Source organism: Neoarius graeffei, chromosome 11 (assembly GCF_027579695.1).
Source record: "Neoarius graeffei isolate fNeoGra1 chromosome 11, fNeoGra1.pri, whole genome shotgun sequence".
Lineage (NCBI taxonomy): Eukaryota > Metazoa > Chordata > Actinopteri > Siluriformes > Ariidae > Neoarius > Neoarius graeffei.
Genome location: NC_083579.1, coordinates 300,348 through 321,325, shown reverse-complemented (window position 1 = coordinate 321,325; position 20,978 = coordinate 300,348). Strand labels below are relative to the sequence as shown.

Genomic DNA, 20,978 nt, shown 5'->3' with positions numbered 1-20,978 from the left:
CTACCTTAATACATTTATATTAGGCCTACTTATATTAGCACATGAACATTATATAGCATTAGGCTATATAATTATATTATTATATTATCTTACTTATATTAGTACATGAAAATTAAATTTCACTGTAACAGTGCAAATGCACCGTTTAGATGAGCAGTTACAAATACAACTTACCTTCTTATTCCACCGACGATAATGGCAACGTCTCGACTTTCCCGCTGAACCGTTGAATTTAAAATTAAAATGTTTGTAAATACGGCCTCGAGGACATATGGCGTAGTAATATATCCAACCACTAGGTGCCGCAGTTTAGTCTAGCTGTCAGTCCCTGCGCTGAAATGCATTACCACTTCGTTTTTTTTTTGGACGCTTTTTTTTTTCTTGGAACCTTGCTAGGGCGGGCGGTCGAGTTACCCAGGGCGGCCGCCTTGCCTGGAAAGTGCTGGGGGAAACACTGCTCTGGCAGTTGGTTCCATAGCTGCACTGCATAGTAGCTAAAAGCTGCTTCACCACACTTTGTTTTAACAACTGGTTTTAATAGTAAATTTTTCTGTTGCGATCTGGTAGATCTGATTGGGTTAGGCCGCTGCAACATATCAGAGAGGTAATTGGGCCCTGTACCATTTAGAGATTTATACACCAGCAGCAATACTTTAAAGTCAATTCTGTAGCTTACTGGAAGCCAGTGAAGGGACCTTAGAATTGGAGTAATGTGCTCTGTTCTTTTTGTTCGTGTGAGAACCCTCGCCGCTGCATTTTGAACCAGCTGAAGTCGTTTGATGGTCTTTTTTGGCAGGCCTGTGAAAAGGCCATTGCAGTAATCAACCCTACTAGAGATGAAGGCATGCATTAGTTTTTCCAGATCATTTTTTGACATAAGTCCTCTTAGTTTGGAAATGTTTTTTAGGTGATAAAATGCCGTTTTAGTGATTGCTTTCATGTGACTGTCAAAGCTCGCTGTCAATGAAAACACCAAGATTTTTAACCATTTCTTTAGTTTTAATCCCTTTTGTGTCAAGAATAGTGGTAATCCTGAGTCTTTCATCTTTTTTTCCAAATAGAGTTACTTCTGTTTTATCTGTGTTCAACTGGAGAAAATTTTGTGACATCCAGCTATTGATTTGATCGATGCACTGGTAGAGACATTCAAGGGGGGCATAGTCATTTGGTGATGGAGCAAAATAAATTTGGGTATCATCTGCATAGCAGTGGTACAAAATTGAATTTTTATTGATAATTTGCCCAAGTGGGAGCATATACAGGTTGAAAAGTAATGGTCCAAGAATCGACCCCTGGGGGACACCACAGGTCAAGGGCATTGACGTTGAGGAACAGTTTCCCAGGGTAACAAAGAAGCTTCTATCTTTTAAGTACGATTTTAACCAATTGATAACTTTACCAGTCAATCCAACCCAGTGTTCAAGTCGATATAGCAGTATGTTGTGATCAACATACTTGCAAGCTAAGCTACACTAGCATGGCAAAAGTAGTTTACTACATCAGGCACTATTTAAAAAAGATAATAATAATTGAACCATCTTCATACCAAGTCATTGCTGTCTCACTGATTAACATAACTGTCAAACAGATACGCAAGTAAAAAATGTTCAGTTCAGTTGTTTATGAAACAATAACCCATGATCATTACTCTCACTGTTACAAAACCAATTTGGCAGCAAAAATAAAACACGTGCTCCACATAACAAAATGGAGGTGTCGATAGTGTGCGCGCGAGTGTGCACACACCTGTGTTTGCTGTGTTTACATTGCCCCGCGTGATAGCACCATCATACGGAAGTGCTTCTGTGACTAATGTGCCACCTTGGCCTTCTTAGGCAGTCAAGGTGTACAAGTCTGCGTGAACACAAATTAAAAATACTTTTGTCTTTTGTTTAGATGTTATTTTAAATGTCTTCTGTGATAATTTATCAATTTTCCTGTGTTAGCATAGCATGTTATTGTAACTGTCAGCCGTTCCATGATGAGTGTCAACCAATCAGAGAGTGTGTTCCTGACTCGGCCAATCTGAGGTTGCTTTTTCTTCTAAATTATGGTACAACAGAAATGTTGTAATGAAAAGTTTCAGTTTTCACCCATAGTGGAGCTCCAATATTTCAGTATCTAAAGGTTGCATATAGGTTATCCTTCAGGTATAGTTTACCATGAACCAAATGAAGCATTTTGTTGCATTTAAGCTGTGCGTCATAAATTCAGGGCATTTTGTCAGCATTTGAAAATGCTTTCATAGGCCATGAATGCTGTGCGTGTATGCGAACACCACGTTTTCAAAAAATCATTTTGCAAAAATAAGGCAGAACACCATCAAATTTTTGGATATGTTAAAAACAGACATCTAATCTTTCTAAAACAGTCAGTTCTATGTTGGTGGATGCTGTCATTTTTTTTGCTATAACATGTCAAAAACGTCACCAAATTAATTTTTTCCATTTTTAAACTTTTAATATCTTCCAAAACCGCTCATCACAGAGGGGCAGTTTTAGAATACGAAGTACACAGTATACATGGGAAGGTGTACGTGTAATATCAAGCCTCTGTCTTTGAAATTGCACTTTCCACAGTCCTTCAAATATGCTGCCACATAGCGTAGTGTAGGTTACATGAACAGGTGAAGTGTAAAGATTAGGTGTCAGTGTGCAGTCATTGAGCAGAAGGAGATTTATATGTTGAAATGGTCTTTTAAAATAGGCTCATGGCACTGATTTTATATTGTCTAAAAATATACACAAACATGAATTTAACAGTAATGTTTGTTTGCCAATACCTCAACAAGTGATATGGGTATGTTGTCTGGTGTATCTGGGATATGTTAAGACGTTATACGTAATTTAGCCACTTTTATAAATAAGGGCACAGCAGGGAGTTGAATCCCAATCCAGACGAGGGTTGCTATGGTGGTTTATGTGGTTGGAGCATGGTGGTGTTAATTCACGGATATTGGGAGGCATTTCATGTGCTTTTTAAAAAAAATTACCTCTCTTGTCATGTTGTGTCTAACACCGGAGGTGCAAGGGCCCTTCGCTGCTTCCACCTAATATTATTAACCCTATTTCACCATGTCTCACCCCGCACATATAAATGAGAATATTTGAAGAGTTTGCAAAAAAAAAAGATAAACGCTATCCTTTAAAAAAAGTTATTTTGTCAGCTATCTGCACTGCCTACCAAGGAGGTAACCAAACTAAACTGAGTGCTTTATTCTGTTTGTTCCAATATTTATGTGGAGTTCTCTGCTTTTGCAAAAACAAACGAACAAAAAAACCCCTAATTTTAAATTTTGGGGGGGGGGAATCACTTAAGTTTAAATTTATAATTTACCTGTATTCCGTTGACTTATTTTTACTTAATCAAAGCAGCTCAAGTGCGGTTTGAGGATTATTACCTGAAATGCACAATAAAAAAAAAAACATGAAAATTAATAAAAATGATGTTTTTGCAAATGAACTTTCACTGTAGCCCTACTCTAGTCTGTCCCACCAGCGCTATTGGATTTGTAGAAATGTGGACCATGTGTTGAGTAAATCCAATTAAATATTTTTCAATAATTTTCTAATATTAAACAGTATTTTAAGTTGTAAGTGTTGAATTCTTGTCAATTTTCAAACTATAAGCACTAAATTATGGGGAATGAATATCAGCCCCAAGTATCGGTAATCTGTGTCCTTGATAACTAATTATCGAAATCTGTATTGGCCCAGAGTAAAATGTATTGGTCAATCCCTACCATAAATAACGTTTTTAGACAAGGTTAAGACAGCTGTTGTTTTTTGCTGAATAAGTGTTGTTTGATCTTTAGCTGTGTGAGGATGTGAAAACAGAGACTTCAGCTGAAGCATCAGAGGTCTGTGTGAAGAAAGAAGAGACGCTGGAGCTGAACATCTGCAGCCATGGAGACGACCTTGACAACCCACCTGAAGGGCTCTCCATTAAAGAGGAAGATGCTAACAAGAAAGACTACCTTTGTAAGACATTAGGCCACTCTGGGGCTCAGTAGCACTCACCCTGACACCTGTAGGTCAATTGGCCTGTTGGTTGCCAGCCTCTTATGGGGCTGTCTGCATCTGTCTTGAGCACACTTCATCCACCACCAGTTTGCTAGGCAGACAGACGTACATTCACATCTATGGGCAATTTAGAGTAGCCAATTAACCTAATCCGCATGTCTTTGGACTGTGGACTGGTGGCACCTGGAGGAAACCCACACAGATATGGGCAGAACATGCTAACGCCACACAGGAAGGGCCCCCATCGGCCATGAGGTTCGAACACAGAACCTTCTTGCTGTGAGGCGACAGTGTTAATGACTGCACCTCTGTACTGCCTCAGTAACACACTTGCAGATTATTCTACACTACACACCTATCTAATGTACTAAAAGTACAATAGGAGGCCATTTGGGACGGAACCTCTCTCTTGGATTATTTAGTCACCAAATTTTTTTTTTTATTAGTAAAGTGCAAGTTTATTTATAGAGTGTAGTATGGCACCTAGGAGTGAGGCGAGTAGGGTTTTTTTTTTTTTTTCTCTTTTTTTTTTTTTTTTTTTTAAATTTCCTTTAAATGCTTTCCAGACATTATAAACAGATGATAACCTGAATAAAAAAAAAAGTGTGGAATAACACACGATGGTTCATGCATTTTAAAAGCTATGCTGCGGTGATTTTTCATATAACAGCACAGTCCAATGTGCCATCTTTTACCTATGATTACAATTTTTAATTTGTTAATGAATGACCCATTGCAGGTTTTATCTGTTTATAGTTCCACTTAATGTTATTGAATGTCAGGGTTCCTGTCTTCGTTAACGCTATAGCAGTTATAAAGAGTTGTTCTCTCCAGCCACTCCTGTGTTCTCTCTTAATGAAGAAAAAAAATGCAGGTTATCATGTGACTGAGAAACCAGAAAGCACAAACTTCTTTGTCCTGGAAGCTCCCATTTTGGGAAACTTGCCAACTGATACCCAGGACTCCTTCCATAAATGGTAAACAAACCTATCCTAGTATCTTCACCACATTAGACGATTATAGGGGTGTGGGTTTTTTTTTTTTGGGTCTGTGTGTGTAGTGCAGTACAGTAGAGTTGCTAAGTATGACACGCTTGTATATGTACCAATAGACTATATGGAGTAGTCCCAGACCATGCAACCTGTTAAAAGCTTTACTATCTTGACCAAAGTTTTGTCCGTGTTATTCCAACTTGGGGATGTGTTGAATGTTAACTTGGGTATGCATAAGCTAGGTCTGTGGGATTTTTATAACTGAATAGCCTTGAGCTAGGAAAGGTTTTAGGAGAACCAACTGGTGCACAGAGCTTTCATACTAACCCGATATAAAATGTTCTTCACACACACGGGAATGCTTTTTTTTTTTGGCATCCAATCTTCCCGTTTAACTGCAGCTTGCCATTTTTGTTGTCTTTTTGGGTTCTCCGGAAAACAGTTAAAAGTTAAACCAGGTTTATCTCCATGTCCGTTCCATCTAAAAGCACTTCAGGTCTCAGGCATTAGTCTTTTTAGTTGTAACTTCTGCAAATTTATCTGTGGATGTTTACTGAATTGGGTTTACAAATCACTCGCATACATACACTTGTGCCGGTCATTGTCAAATGCAAAGCTTGCCCGGCAATATCAATCTAACCTGAGACTCCAACCAGACGTCACGTTGCTCCTGCGGAGGACGGCCCCATGCGTTACAGTTGAAAGATGTGCTTGGAAGACGGCTCTGGACACTTAGGTGGTGTTTACATTAGACCGTATCCGTCTCGTTTTCGTCGCGGATGCACTGTCCGTTCACATTAAAACGCCGGGAAACGACTCCACAGGCGGAGCAACTTGAATCTGCCAGGGCCCACGTATTCAACCCAGTTCATATCTGATCCGGTGCTGTGTAAACATTGAGATACGAGGAAACGCAGTGCTGAGCTCTAGCTGACATCGTCATTGGACAACGTCACTGTGACATCCACCTTCCTGATTCGCTGGCGTTGTTCATGCCACGTTGGTCATGTGACGCGACTGCTGAAAAACGGCGCGGACTTCACTTCCTGCTATTGTTTCCGCCTTGTATCACCTTTTTGTTTTTCATTAAAGAGTATAAAAGTATGAATATAATGCTTTGCTTTGTCATTCTTAATGTTGTTCATGGTAAGATGCAAATACTGCCCATTGTGTAGTTATGATTGTCTTTAGGCTTGCCATCCTTCCACTTGCAAGTGGTGAGTGACTTGTGCATGCCCGATATGCACTGGGATCTCACACACAGCGGCTCAGTCCCGAATCACTGCTCGTGCGCTTCACTCGCGCGCTCTGTGAGCTGCGCAGGGCCGGAGTGCGCACCCTCCAGAGGGCACTCGCTGTTCAGGGCGGAGTGATTTGGAGCGCAGCCGCTGAGGAGGAAGCGCTGAGCCGCACTGACACATTTCAACTTGCGTGCCGTCTAATTAGTCATGTGATTAGCGTATCCGTGTATTGGCGTTGCTGTGTGCACGCGAATCGTTTTAACGTTAATCTGATGATCCGCTGATACGGTCTAATGTAAACACCACCTCAGTTTTGCTATGGTGGCTGAGGACTACGATCACCAGGATAATTTTAGGACTGCAGTTGTAATGAACAGTTTTACATTCAAGTCTCCATCAATGAACAGTTGATAACTTCAACAAAATGGACTTCATGCTAAAACTAATAATGAATTTCCTGGTTACACAGTGGTAGTTTGTGACACAGTTATAGAAGTGAGTTATTAGGGCCCGAGCCCTATGGGCGAAGGCCCTATTGTTCTTGTAAGAGTTCACTATTCTTCTTCTTCTTCTTCTTCTTCCGTCTTCTTCTTCTTCTTTATTTTTCTCCGCTGTTGGGCCATTTTCGGGGCGCTTGCCATGGGCGAAAACGCACGAAATTTGGCACCGGTTCCGAGAATTGCCACCGCTACTCAGAACCAGAAGCCCAAACTTGGCCGGGGCTCCGGGCCTCTACAGCGCCCCCTAAGTCGTTGTGATTTTGGCCTCCCGCATTACGGTGCCTGGGTGCCATGTGGTTTGTAGTAGTGGCATGCCATTTGGTACGCATATGTATCTCACTAAGCCGGACAAAACTGTAATGCCAATGCATTAGCCACGCCCAACAGGAAGTGAGGTAATTTCACTTTTGTGCGAAATGCATGGCCACGAAGACGGCGCAACTCCTCCTAGACCGTTCATGGGAATGTCACCAAAATTGATACACATCATCTACAGACATGGCTGACAAAAGTTACTAAATACGTTTCACGTAGGATAAACTGTTCAGAAGTTATACGTCAATCAATTTTCGATGCAAAATTTTACATGCTTAAAAATTCATAACAAATCTTCTGATTGCTCAAAACTGCTCATACTTCACACGCAAATCACTCATTGGGCTTCTGACATGGTACCCGATTTCTGTGATATTTCGCCACTGGGGGCGCTATTTTTGGGCAAAAATTCCAATCTTTCCTCAAATTTGGTCAAACTTCACGGCCACCCTCTTACTACCTCCCATGTCATGTATACCACATTTTGGATGTTTTCGTCCATGGGGGGCGCTGTTTTTGGCCGACGCAATTGCTCCAAAACGGGTTTTTGGTAAATAATTCCATAATGCTTTTCCTTCACACCACTACCTTGTGATAGTACGTTGCTGTTGTAGACACTTGTTTTTCCAACTCATAATCGCTCATGTACAGCATAGCGCCACCTACTGACATGGGAAAAACCAAAAAATTTATTCTTCAAAAATCTGTATCTCATCTTCTATTTACTCAATTGTCATCAAACTTCATACGCAAACTCTTCATAGCTCACCTGACATCTACACCAAATTTTGTGCACTTTTGCCCCTGGGGGTGCTGGTTATGGCAAAAATGATATTGCAGCTTCTGATCTGTCAAACTTGCCAAGCAAACTCTTTTCAAGACCCTTATTGGGGTGCTTGCCATGGTCGACAACGCACGAAATTTGGCTCCTTTTTCTTAGACTGCCACCGCTACTGAGAACCAGAAGCCCAGATCCAGGCGGCCCTCAGGGCCTCTATAGCGCCCCCTAACTCGTTGTGATTTTGGCCTCCCGCATTAAGGTGCCTGGTTGCCATGGAGTTTGTAGTAGTGGCATGCCATTTGGTACGCATATGTATCTCACTAAGCCGGACAAAAATGTAATGCCAATGCATTTGCCACGCCCAACAGGAAGTGAGGTGATTTCACTTTTGTGCGAAATGCATGGCCACGAACACGGCGCAACTCCTCCTTGACCGTTCATAGGGATGTCACCAAAATTGATACACATGATCTACGGACATGGCTGACAAAAGTTTCTAAATACGTTTCACGTGGCATAAACCGTTCAGAAGTTATACGTCAATCAATTTTCACTGCAAAATTTTACATGCTTAAAAATTCATAACAAATCTTCTACTTGCTCAAAACTGCTCATACTTCACACGCAAATCACTCATTGGGCTTCTGACATGTTAACCAATTTCTGTGATATTTCGCCACTGGGGGCGCTATTTTTGGGCAAAAAATCCAATCTTTCCTCAAATTTGGTCAAACTTCACGGCCACCCTCTTACTACCTCCCATGTCATTTATACCACATTTTGGGAATTTTCGTCCATGGGGGGCGCTGTTTCTGGCCGACGCAATTGCTCCAACACGGGTTTTTGGTAAATAATTCCATAATGCTTTTCCTTCACACCACTACCTTGTGGTAATGTCTCTTGCCGAAGAAGCTGTGGAAGGTATTTCGCGGGGACGCATGCCCCCGCCCCCCTTGGCCGCTGGCGCGAGGGCCCGTCGAGGCCGCTTGCGGCTTTAATTTATAATCATGCTGTCTGTTATCACCCAGATGAGGATGGGTTCCCTTTTGAGTCTGGTTCCTCTCAGGGTTTCTTCCTCATGTCGCCTGAGGGACTTTTTCCTTGCCACCACCACCACAGGCTTGCTCATCAGGGAAAAATTTATTAGGGATAAAATTTAGCTCGTTTTTAAGTCGTTTAATTTTCCTGTAAAACTGCTTTGTGACAATGTCTGTTAAAAGTGCAATGCAAAGAAATTTGAGAGTTTGGTGTGACAGGTGCGTCCATTTCAGTATAACGAACTATTTGGACATCCCCCAAGGAGTTTGACCTAGTAGGTTGCGGTGTACTAACGATGGAGGAAGAATGACTAAACCTCCTGCCCTCAACAACTGAACAAGCTAAAAGTTTATGATGAATCATTTACGTATCTTAGTCGAAGATTTGTTGATATTAAGGCAGCTCTGATGTGGATAGCCCCTCTGCTTGCTGTCATTGGACAGAAAAAAAGGCATTCAAGAAAAATAAAAATGCAAATGATGGAAAATTATTGATGAAATACAGGGGGGAGGGTGTAGTTTAAATGCCGACACCGATAAGAGACTTGGGGCAAACCGTTAAAATACAGGATCTACATCGTGTTGGATTTACTGCTTTTGGCTTTTTTCATCTCTTCCTTTGTTTTCTCCCTTTCCATCTTTGAGTTTTTCTTCCACCATACCCTTTTAAGGTTTGCCTCGATGGGAGAATGCAGGTTGGATCCAAGATAACCACAAACTCTCGAAATTCAGCATCATCCATAATGGTGAAATGATGTGAATCTTTCACAATCATATTGATCAAAGCCTCATAAGTCACTTAATTTTTTGTTTGTTTGTTTCCTGTAATGGAAACAAAAAACATACACGTAGCATAATTAACAGATTAATAAGTAATAACTTCACCCAAGTCTAAAATTATATATTCATACACTTGAACTCCCGGTATTTCCCTTGCTCTTTAACACAGACAAAGTCCAAACCATGGTACTGGCTCCACCATATTTCACAGATGGGATAAGCTTCTTATGTTGTAATGCGGTGATTTTTTTTTTACTTTCTCCAAACAGAATGCTTCTCATTTAAACCAAAAATTCCTATTTTGATCTCCTTCACCCCTTTTTTTTTTTTTTTTTTTTTAAGAACACAGTAACCTTCTGGCTTTGTTCATGTGATCATGACCAAACTGGAGACAGACATGGTCTTGGGGTGAGCCATGGCCGTATGGTTAGAGAAACAGCTTTTTGATCAAAAGGTTGCTGGTTCAATTCTCTAGACCAGCAGGAATGGCTGATGTGCCCTTGAGCAAGGCCCCCAACTGCTCCCCAGGCTGCTCTGGGTATGTTGTATGTCACTCTGGATAAGAGTGTCTACTAGATACCTGTAATGTAATATCTTTTTGGAGAGCAGTGACTTACTTCCCCTTGCAACCCTGCCATGTACACCATTGTTGGTCAGTGTTCTCCTGATGGTGGCCTCATTAACATTAGCCAATGTAAAAGATGCCTTTAGTTGCTTCGAAGTTACTTTGGGTTGTTTGTACCCATGCTGACTCTTATGCCTTGCTCTTGATGAGCATCGCCATCCCAGGAAATCTCCTTTGATCGTGCCGTTTCCTCAAACGTGCTGTGAAGATTTGTACTTTGATAGATCCCTGTTCTTTAAATAAAACGAGGCCCCCACTCTCACATGATTTGTTATCCCATTGATCGAAAACACCGGACTCTAATTTCACCTTCACGTTAACTGCTAATCCTAGAGGTTCACATACTTTTGCCACTCACAGGTATATAATGTTGGATCATTTTCCTCAATAAATAAATGACCACATATTTTGTCTCATTTGTTTAATTGGGCTATCCTGATCTACTTTTAGGTCTTGTGTGAAAATCTGATATTCTTTTAGGTAATATTTTTGCTGAAATATAGAAAATACTAAAGGGTTCACAAAAATTTCAAGCGCCACCATGCACACATTTGAGCCTCGTTTCTTCCCGTTGTCCTTTCTTTACTCCCAGACTGTGAACTTTGCAAATCCTTTTTCTTCAACAAGTGTGAGCTTCATGGATTGCCCCTTTTCATCTGTGATACTCCTGTTCCTGTGGGAGACCCTGACCGAGCCAGACAAACACTTCCTCCTGGACTAGAGATTCGGAGGTCCAGTATTCCTGACGCAGGCCTGGGAGTGTTTAATAAGGGGGAGACTGTCCCAGTAGGTGCACACTTTGGACCCTACCAGGGAGAGCTAGTAGACGGAGAGGAAGCCATGAATAGTGGATACTCCTGGGTGGTGAGTTTAGTATAAAGATTGCACATTTTTAAGCAACAACACGTCAACACTGGATTAAGGTAACTCCAATTAATATAAATTTTCTTCTTTCCAAGGATATGTGGAGACAGTTCAAATCCACTTTCAGGTCCAGCAAACTGCATATAAATTACTGGTACTTGTACAGTTTACTCTAAACCAGTGGTTTTCAAAAGGTGAGGCGCGCCTCCCCTGGGGGGCGCCAAAGAGTCACTGGGGAGGCGCGGAGAAACACTTTATGCCTAGTTGTTAAAATAATAAGAGGTTTTCAATGTGCACAAGTAGCCTAAATCTCGGAATATGTTCTTTCCGATGACATTATTAAGTTGACGTCTGTTAAATTCAGGTTTTCATGTTTTTTTCCTGTTGTTGACGTGAGTTCAATTTTACATTGGCGTCTGTTTAATTCATGTATTAATATATTTTATTATATCACATTATTTTATTATCATATTTTATGAATGAATTTTAGGAATGTTTTTTTTAAATGGATGTAGGCCTACTTTGTTACAAGAAAAACAATTTGATACATTAAACAAAAGAAGAAAAAACATGTATTGGCCTATCAGTTATTATTGAAACACACCTGTGTGGGGAATATTTAGGTTTGGGTTTGGGGGGGGGGCTCGGTTGTCTTGACCTACTCCAAGGGGAGGCTCGCATTCAATGAATTTGAAAACCCCTGCTCTAAACTATCTAGAGAGAAATGTAAAAATAATAAGAAGATTCAAATGTTGACTTATTTGCACAAACGAACTGCATGAAACCAAATGTGTGGGCAAATGTGAAGACTGATGCTTAAAAGATTTCATGTAAATTAATAAATGTAGCCTTTTCTACAAAACGATATAAAAGGCAAAGCTTGTAGAGAGCTGAAAATTACAAACTGAATAAATGTTCCAATAATGAAGCTCAACCATTGTAGAATGCTAGCAGCACACTTTCTCTTTTATTGGGTGCCATTAGTTTTGTCCTAATTCAACAGTGAGCCTTATCTTAACCCCTTCAATGCCCTTGGACGAGTCACATACGTCATGAAATATTTTACTGCTGTGCCTTATGATGGAAGAATGTTTTAGGCATTGACTAATTCATATGTGCCACTGTGAAGTAAAAGTAACGTGCCATATAAGGTACATAAAAGGAGGTGTTTATGACGAGTAGCGTACGTCATAAGGCACAGCGGTAAAAGATTTCATGACGTACGTGACTCGTCCGAGGGCACTGAAGGGGTGAATTTGTTTGCTTTCAAGTCGTTTAATATTAAGCAATTGAGTCATTAACATGAAACCGTTTCATTTGTGTGAAATTGTGATTTTAAACTTGATGGCATAATCCTTATTTAATTTTCCAGTAACTCATGGCAGTTGTGTTTCAAAGTCTATTGGTCACACCGAAATTTACACAACTTTTACACAGGAGCTCATTTTTACAAATTATGTGAATTTTTATGAATGCCAAATTACTGGTGTCCAGGTTGGTACATGAGGTACGCTGACCTCTTTATTAAAGACACATCTTGGAATCTGGGTTAGTCGTATATCCAGAACCAGAGCTATACTGAATTAAACCAAGATTAGCTCACAAACGCTTATGGTAAAAGAATATTACTTGTGTAAAATACAAGGTTAGTCAAAATTATGTTAACACTTAAATGGTAGAAACCATTAATTCACAAAACATGCATCATGTGTGCAAGATGATTTACAGGACGGTCTCAACCTGCTCGCCATCGTGTTCAACACACAAAAATCAGCGAGCAACAGTACCATTTAATTGGTCACCCATGGCGTACGTCTATCTGGAGGAGAAAAATAATCCATTAGTGTTAACATAATTTTGACTAACCCAGTATTTTAGATTTGTATAAAACCCATTTAATGACAGAACTGACATTGTGTTGTGGATTAATGCAATGATCTGTTTAGAAGCCAAGATACAAGGGACAGATATTTATCAGAGAGGTCTCATTAAACAGCACAGCTTTGCCATGTCAGTATAACCTTTGAGTAGAAACTTTGTTCATCTAAATTATGATGAAAAGCCTTGCTTGCATTTTCCTAAGGTTATTTCATATAAGGTTATTTAGCTTCTGCCTTCATGATGCTTAATATAATATTGGTATGAGCAGTCACTCATCTTTGTGTACATCAATTAATTTTGAAGGTGTTGATTGATATGATGCAAATGTTTCTTATTTTTTTTTTTTTTTTTACAGATCTGCAGGAGCAGACAGTATGAAGAATACATAGATGGCAAAAGAGAAATGTATGCGAACTGGATGAGGTGAGGAATACACCAGTTATTGGGTCTTTTGTTTAGTCATTGAGCTCCTAATTTTTTGGAAGAACTTTATCTTCCTCCTGGCTCTGACCCTCCCCCTGGGTTTCTCTCAGTCTGGTAACACTGATGTGATTTTTAGCTTTTCTTCCACTTTGCATCATTCTTTTAGGTATGTGAATTGTGCCCGTAATGATGACGAACAGAATCTCGTGGCATTTCAGCATCAAGAGGGAATTTTGTATCGTTGTTGTCGACCCATTAACCCAGGACAGGAGCTCTTGGTGTGGTATGAAGAGGAATATGCCAGAGAACTCAGTCCTGCGTTTGACTACCTCTGGAACAAAAAGTGCTCCACGAATGGTAAAGTCCGTCCATACATTGTCCATACATACTGCAAATCATTTCGGTTCTATTCAGTTATATTTCTATAGCAGCAGAGCTCAGACAGTCGATATTTGTCTGGATCAGGCACTAGCATTTCTTCAGGAATGAGGGCTAACATGTATAGCTCGACTACCGCTCTCATGAAGCTGTGAACCCCAAAATCTGGACCTTTGTCCTAGAGAAAAGCTATTTAACAAAATGCTTGAATAAACCAATATCTTTAAATATTGAGACTTTATCTTGGTCAACCCTAAAACTAATTAGCATAAAATGACAGCCATTTTGAATTCCATAATTTGGGCTAAATTCAACACCTTTTTATTATAATTTCTCTTAAAACTATGGAATTTTGTACAATTTTGCATCTCGCACCTCATATATGGCTGTCCTTCATTACCGAAGTTGACGGTCTTGTATTTGAGTTGATGCCTATCTTAAACAGGCTCTCGTGTGGGCAATCGGACCCGCTCGGGATCTGCAGTAATGCTGGCAATTGTTGCATTGGAAAATGCTCGGAGCAGCTGCTGAGTGTCGTCGGTCATGTGCACGCTGATGTTCTTGCTGGTGCAGCTCTTCTACGGCTGACGTGGCCTTCAACAGTCCTCGCTATTTGACTCTCTGGAGTGCCTCTTCCTCCCAGATGTCATGCGGGATGCCTGTTCTCTTCATATGCCGCTTTAAGACATCTTTGGAATGCAATTTTAGTCCCCCATGGCTGCTTTTTCCTTGGCACAGTTCCGAGTAGAACATAGCTTTTGGCAGCCTGCTGTTGGCCATCCGACATACATGCCCTGCCCAGTGAAGCTGTGACATGATTATTAGGGCTTCAACAATGACTGTGTGTGCACGGCGCAGTACCTCAACGTCTGGGATACGATCTTGCCACTTGATGTTGAGGATGGAGCATAGGTGGCGAAACTGGAGTCTTGTCAGAGCCTTGATGTGTCTGCGGTAAAGAGTGGTGCACTCGATGGAATAGAGTAGGCAAGGGAGGACTGCAGCTGAGTAAACCTTTACTTTTGGTTTTTGTGCTGATGTCATGACAGCTCCAGTGTCTCTTATGTAGTGCACCCTAGGCCTTCGTGGCGGACTGGATCCTCCTTTCCACTTCCAGATCTGCAGAGTTGGTGTTTGTGACGGTGCTGCCCAGGTAAACGAAAGACTCTGTTGTCTTCGGTGGTTCATCATGGACCGTAATCGTCTCTGGCAGTTCAGTGGACATTGGAGGAGGCTGGTAGAGCAGCTCGGTCTTGGATATGTTGATCTTTAGACCAAACGTATCAGCTGCAAAGGAGAAACGATCCACAATCTGCTGCATGTCAACTGCATCGCTAGCCACAAGGGTGGAATCATCAGCATAGAGCAGTTCTCTGATGCACATCTCCTGTGTTTTTCTGTGGGCATGAAGCTGGGCAAGGTTGAACAGTTTGCTATCTGTTCTTGTGTGGAGGACCATGCCCTTCGTTCATAGTATCCAGCACAGCTGTGAGGTAGAGGGAGAAAAGAGTTGGAGCCAGTACACGCCCTTGTTTCACGCCATGGTTGACCACAAAGGCATCACTGGGTTCACCGCCGACTGAGACTTTTACCTTCATTCCATAATGGAACTGCTTGATAATGATGTTGACAAGCTTGTCAGGGCATCCATAGATTTCGAGGACCTTCCAGAGGGTTGTGTGGTCGACGGTGTCAAATGCCTTTGTGAAGTCAACAAAGACTACATACAAGGGCTGGTGCTGCTCTGCTGCCTTCTCTTGGAGCTGCTGTAGAGTGAAGATCATGTCAGCAGTGGATTGGCCAGCCCGGAGTCCACACTGGCATTCAGAGAGAACTTCTTCCGAAATGATTTTCAGTCTGTTCAAGACAATCTTGGCAAGGACTTTGTCAGCCATGGCCAGGAGTGATATTCCCTGTTGGTTTCCGCACACTGCACAGTCGCCCTTTCTCTTGTAGATGGTGACGATTAGAGCATCTTGAAAGTCTTGGGGCACAGTACCAGAGAGTAGACATCTGTTGAACAGGTCTAGTAGAGTTTCGCACAGCCTTTCACCACCATTTTTCAGGATATCTGAGGAAATATCACCCATACTGATTTCCCCACACGGCTCATTCCTTGTGGGCTTCCTCTCCAGCTGCTGACATGCATCTGGGTGTGCAGATCCTTCTTGGTTTAGCAGGCTGTTGAACTGCTCCTTCCATCTGGCCTTGGAAGGTCTGTGAGCAGCTTACTACCATCCGCTGACTTCACTGGAGCGACAACGTTGCTCTTGGGTCCATAGATGGCTTTCAACCCGGCAAACGGTCCACGATAGTCATGGTTGTCAGCTATATGCTGCAATTCCTTTGCTTTCCTCTGCCACCAGTCATTCTTAAGAGCTCTCGCGTCCCTCTGCACCCTGGCCTTGATTTCAGCAAGTGCACTCTTGCTCCTCTCGGAGTTCTCCTGTAGATGCTGAAGATGCTTGCTCCTCTTCTGTTCTAGGAGTCTCTCAATTTCATTTCCATGCTCCCAGAACCAATCAGGAGTCTTTCTGTGGGGATGGCCTAGAGTAGGGCTGAACGATTTTAAGAAAAATTTGAATTGCGATTTTTCAGGCAGATATTGCGATTTCGATTTCAACCACGATTTTTTTTTCTTTAAATCGAGTTTCAGTGCAAATGAATTAATACAATGAATTCCATAAAGCTAATGCAAGAATGAAAACTGAGGTCAACAGATTTCAAATGTAGGCCTGTTTATTAACATTGAGTACCTGAGGAACAAGTTATAATAAAATAAAAATAAAGAGAGCCATCTTTCTTAAGTAAACTTTGCTTCTTTTGCTTTTCCCATCTACAACATAGCAGACATAAAAAAAGGTTGATCAATGGCTCAGCAGCATCAAAATATTGCACTTTTGTAAAAGAATGTACCTAAGCATTATAAATTATAATAAACAACAAAGTAGAGCAAAAAAGTCTTACCTTAAAAGTAGTGTAAGAATGGCTCAAGGGAGCTAGCTTATGAACATTAACAACAGCAACAGTTACAGAAATTCAACTCCTGTACTCAGAAGCCTGTGCTTCTTTTTCACACAAAGTGGCAAGAGGAAATGAAATGTAATGGTAGTAAAAATAAAACATAATAATAAAAAAAAGTACAAATGACCTTAAATAAACACAAGCGGTATTGGGAGACTTCAAAGTTTACCCATGAAAGGGTTAATTTTTCTAGTCTTCTCACAACCCGTCTTAAAATGCAGATGATCCACGAGTTACACATTTGTATATTGAAAACCTGTGTTCTTGAAGCATTTTGCAATAAACTTGTGTGAAATTAATGCAAAAATATTGAATATAAAGCTGCTAATGGCGATAGACAGCCTTTCTATGGCGTTTGTATTGTTAAAGTAGCCTTGTGCTAACAGTTTGTCAGCTAACGACAGCTTGACAGCAAACTTGTCAGCGTTTCGTTTTTTCCCCTCCCAAACTGTATTTTAGTGTTCCGAAACAAAGTCAAGACCTACTTCAGGCAAACGAATTATGATTGTTACCGGTAAACTGACTTTAAGGGACAGAGAGGGCAGAGTAATATAGCAGAGACTAGAGGGACTCTGCGAAGATAATACGCACTCTTAATTACAAACATACACACTCGCACAAACACAGGTTCCTGTACTTACCAATTGCAAGATGCAGTCTGTGTCCGAAACACTGCAGGGATCAAATCCCCTGACTCCGCTTCAGCTCCCGCTTCAGCTCCCGCTTCAGCCATGTCTGAAATTGAATGACCACAGCTACACTCATTGGAGTGGATAACACGTGACCTGTCCACGTGCAGCATGCAGCTTCTTGATTGGTAGCTGACACGGTGTTTTTACACCATGCTGGGCAATACGCAGAGCATACATGTGTGAAATTATTGACGAAACAAAACATGGGTCAGTTTAGGAGCACTGAGAAAAACCGTGGCTTTGACGATCCCAAAATCGTGTTGTCCGAGATCGCGATTTTCGGTTGAAAACGATAGATCGTTCAGCCCTAGCCTAGAGTTTCCTTGCTTGCAGAGTACACTGCTTCCTTCAGGGCTTTCCGATGCTGCTGTACCCTCCTCCTCTCCACCCGGCTGAACACTCTCCAGTGCAGCTTCTATCGTTCTCGTCAGTTCTCGACAGTGCTTGGTGTCTGCCAGCTTGCTAATGTCCAGTTTCTTAGGCTTGGCACTTGCAGGAGTTTTCCTGCGAGGCAGAGTGATCTTCATTCTGAGTTGACACTTCACAAGGTAGTGGTCAATAGAACACTCTGGTCCACACATTGCTTTTGTGTATAGTACATCTGCCAAGTCTGACTTTCTCGTGATAGCATAGTCGAGCAAGTGGTAGTGACCTGAGCGTGGATATGTCCAGGTGAAGTAGTTCTTGTCAGCCTGGTAGAAAAACATGTTGGTAATGCTGAGCTCTTGTTGCACACAGAAGTTCAGCAGGAGCTCCCCATTGGAGTTCTTTTTCTTCTTGCCAAACTTGCCAATGATGTCCATGTAAGTTTCCCAGTCCATCCCGACTCAAGCGTTGAAATTGCCTAGTATTAGGAGCTTGTCTTCTCTGGGGACCTTGAACACTATGTGAGTGAGTTCTTGGTAAAAGGTCTCCTCCTCCTCATCAGTGTAAGTCATCGTGGTGGCATACACATTCACCAGAGTTAAGTATCACCCTTTCTCAACAGGCACTCTCACAGACATGAGCCTGGGTGAAATCGCTGTGGGAAGTGATGTCAGCTTCTTGGCAATCGTGTTGTGAACCGCAAAGGCAACTCCAGCTTCTCTAGGTCCTGTAGTCTTGCCAACCCGGAAGAAGTTGTGGTCGTCTTCTTGGAGTTGTCCTTGTGCCTCAAGATGTGTTTCCTGGAGAGCTGCAATCTCGGTGCCAAACAGCTGCAATTCCCTTGCAGTCAACCCCGTCCTTCGTTCCAGTTGGTTGTCTCCATCTAGCATTGTGCGCACATTCCATGTCGCAACAGTTATCTTCTTCATCTTATGGTTTCTACTGCTTCAAGTGAAGTCCCGCTGACCGTGGTTAGCCAGCCAGGTGTGATCTGCGCACGCTTTCTTTACCCTGCCTTTTCTAGGGGCTTCCCTTTCCAGGGCAGGCAGTGCTATCCCTAAAGAGGGCTGCCTGGACACTCGCATTGCTGCCTCAACAAGCTGGTGCTCAGGGGTCAGCTAGAGTTGTGACCATCAAATGCAAGCTGCCTGTGTGCAGAGCTCCTGCTAGCAGCTCTCAGCTACTTAAGCCTGCTGCCGTCGCATTCACTCCATCGCCACAGGAATTCCTCCTGCCTCAAAACAAGATGCCTTGCACAATTCCAAAGCCAGTTGGTGGTGTGCCTCCACCAGATTGCCTCTCTGGTCCTCAACGCCTGGTACAATGTGGTACACAAGAGTGCAATGTACATTGTTGACACAGAGGTCGCCCCGCAGTAGCAGCTCACTTGCTAGTTGATGCCGGCCATTGGCCTCGATTGAGGCTCCTCTGTATGCCATCTGGTATTCATGCCATTGGCTCTGGGATGAGCTCTTCTGCCGCTTGCACCATCCGACATCCTGCTGCCGATGTCTGTCTGGACACGCCTCATACTTTTATGCTGAAAGATGCACTTTTATTCTGAGTTTTATATATCCCATGCATCATTTCCTGATATTCACAGTGTCAAAAATGTAGTCCTTTGTAGGAAAGGTAAGACTCTTCCAGGTCACACCAGTCTGGTAAGGAAGAGAGCTGTCCACCAGAATAAGGTATTGGAGGTGCAATTGGTCCAGCGATGATGTACTTCAGTTCAGCATCAGCCTCGTCCTTCATGTCCGGGTAGGGGAGAGGAGGGAGGCTTGGGACACGTTTTCAGCTTTTGTAGATTGTATGAAATTCTTCGCAAGTAGCAGTCACATTTCATATAGACTATTTACTACATTGTGGCTCTTGCTGTAGCATTAGTTTCTTAGCTTGTCACATACAGTATATCCAGGCCTTCAGGCTCCACTTCATTTTTTGCATGGAAACATGAGACATTGAGGGGAGAGATAAAGAGATATTCACCCATGAAATTGGCAGTTGCAGGCACACCCCAGCTGATTTTGCATTTAGTGAAGTGCACAAAGCTCTATAAAACAAAGGTCACAGAACGGGGGGTATTTATTTTTATGCCTCTGCCACCGTAAGATGCAGGAGGCATTATGTTTTCGGGTTGTCCGTCCGTCCGTGCGTGCGTCCGTCCCGAAACCTTGCGAACACGATATCTCCAAGGTGAATGAAAGGAATTTCACCAGACTTTCACCATTTGTGCATTTGGGGACAAAGATAAACTGATTAGATTTTGAGATCAAAAGGTCTGAGGTCAACTGTCTGTCCGAAAACCTTCTGAACACAATATCTCCAAGGCTGATACAAGTAATTTCACCAGGTCAAGATTACTGTGAGGTCAAATGTCCATCCCCAAATCACAACTTAATAAGGCGTGTAGTCTATTGGGTGGAGGCATCCCCATTGATGCCGTTGGCGTCGAGTTCTATCTAGTTTTTTTATAAAATGATCTGAGTGATCATGAGCACCAAGCACAGCACACAGGGAAACTTTTTTTTTTTTTTTTATTCAAAGCAAAGTATCTTGGTGACTCCCAGCCATATGCCCGTCCCAATTCTATAGAAATGAAGCCTTAATACCTCTGCCATGTTGTCAAATTTGGAGCCAGAGTCTGTGTAGTAGAAAGGAGACTCAAAGTCGGGTGTACCTACTCATTTTGTGGGCCTGCCCCCTTCTCCAAGGTCCAGGATGTCACAATGTCTTCCCTGTGGAACTCGATCTTGCATCTATTCTGAGAGCTTAAATAGATTAAGCTGGATATTTCATTAATACTGATGTGTCTCAGATGGACATGAACGGGAAAATTGTTTGGAATTGCTCTGGCAGTGCATTGTGAGTAAGTTATTTGGGACACATGGCTATTCCAAGCACACTGTGACTCTCTCTTATAAGGAGACTTGATCTACCTGGTTTTTTTTTTTTTTTTTTTTTGTGTAGCGTATGTAGTCGCTGATGAACAAATGGCTTTTGATATCAAGTTTCATGGTTTGTTTGGTTTGGAACCTTTTATTTAAACAACAACAG

The 20,978-nt window shown here is 42.0% G+C and overlaps 1 protein-coding gene across 1 annotated transcript in view; it reads left to right on the top strand.

Annotated features, from left to right (window-relative positions):
- The window catches only part of LOC132894014 (histone-lysine N-methyltransferase PRDM9-like), a 53,748-nt gene that overhangs the window by 13,358 nt on the left and 19,412 nt on the right, over positions 1-20,978 (top strand). The window contains exons 3-6 of the mRNA XM_060933200.1: positions 3,815-3,980; positions 10,886-11,157; positions 13,394-13,461; positions 13,628-13,818. Coding sequence (XP_060789183.1) covers positions 3,815-3,980; positions 10,886-11,157; positions 13,394-13,461; positions 13,628-13,818 — 697 coding nt within the window. The remainder of the gene's footprint in view (positions 1-3,814; positions 3,981-10,885; positions 11,158-13,393; positions 13,462-13,627; positions 13,819-20,978) is intronic.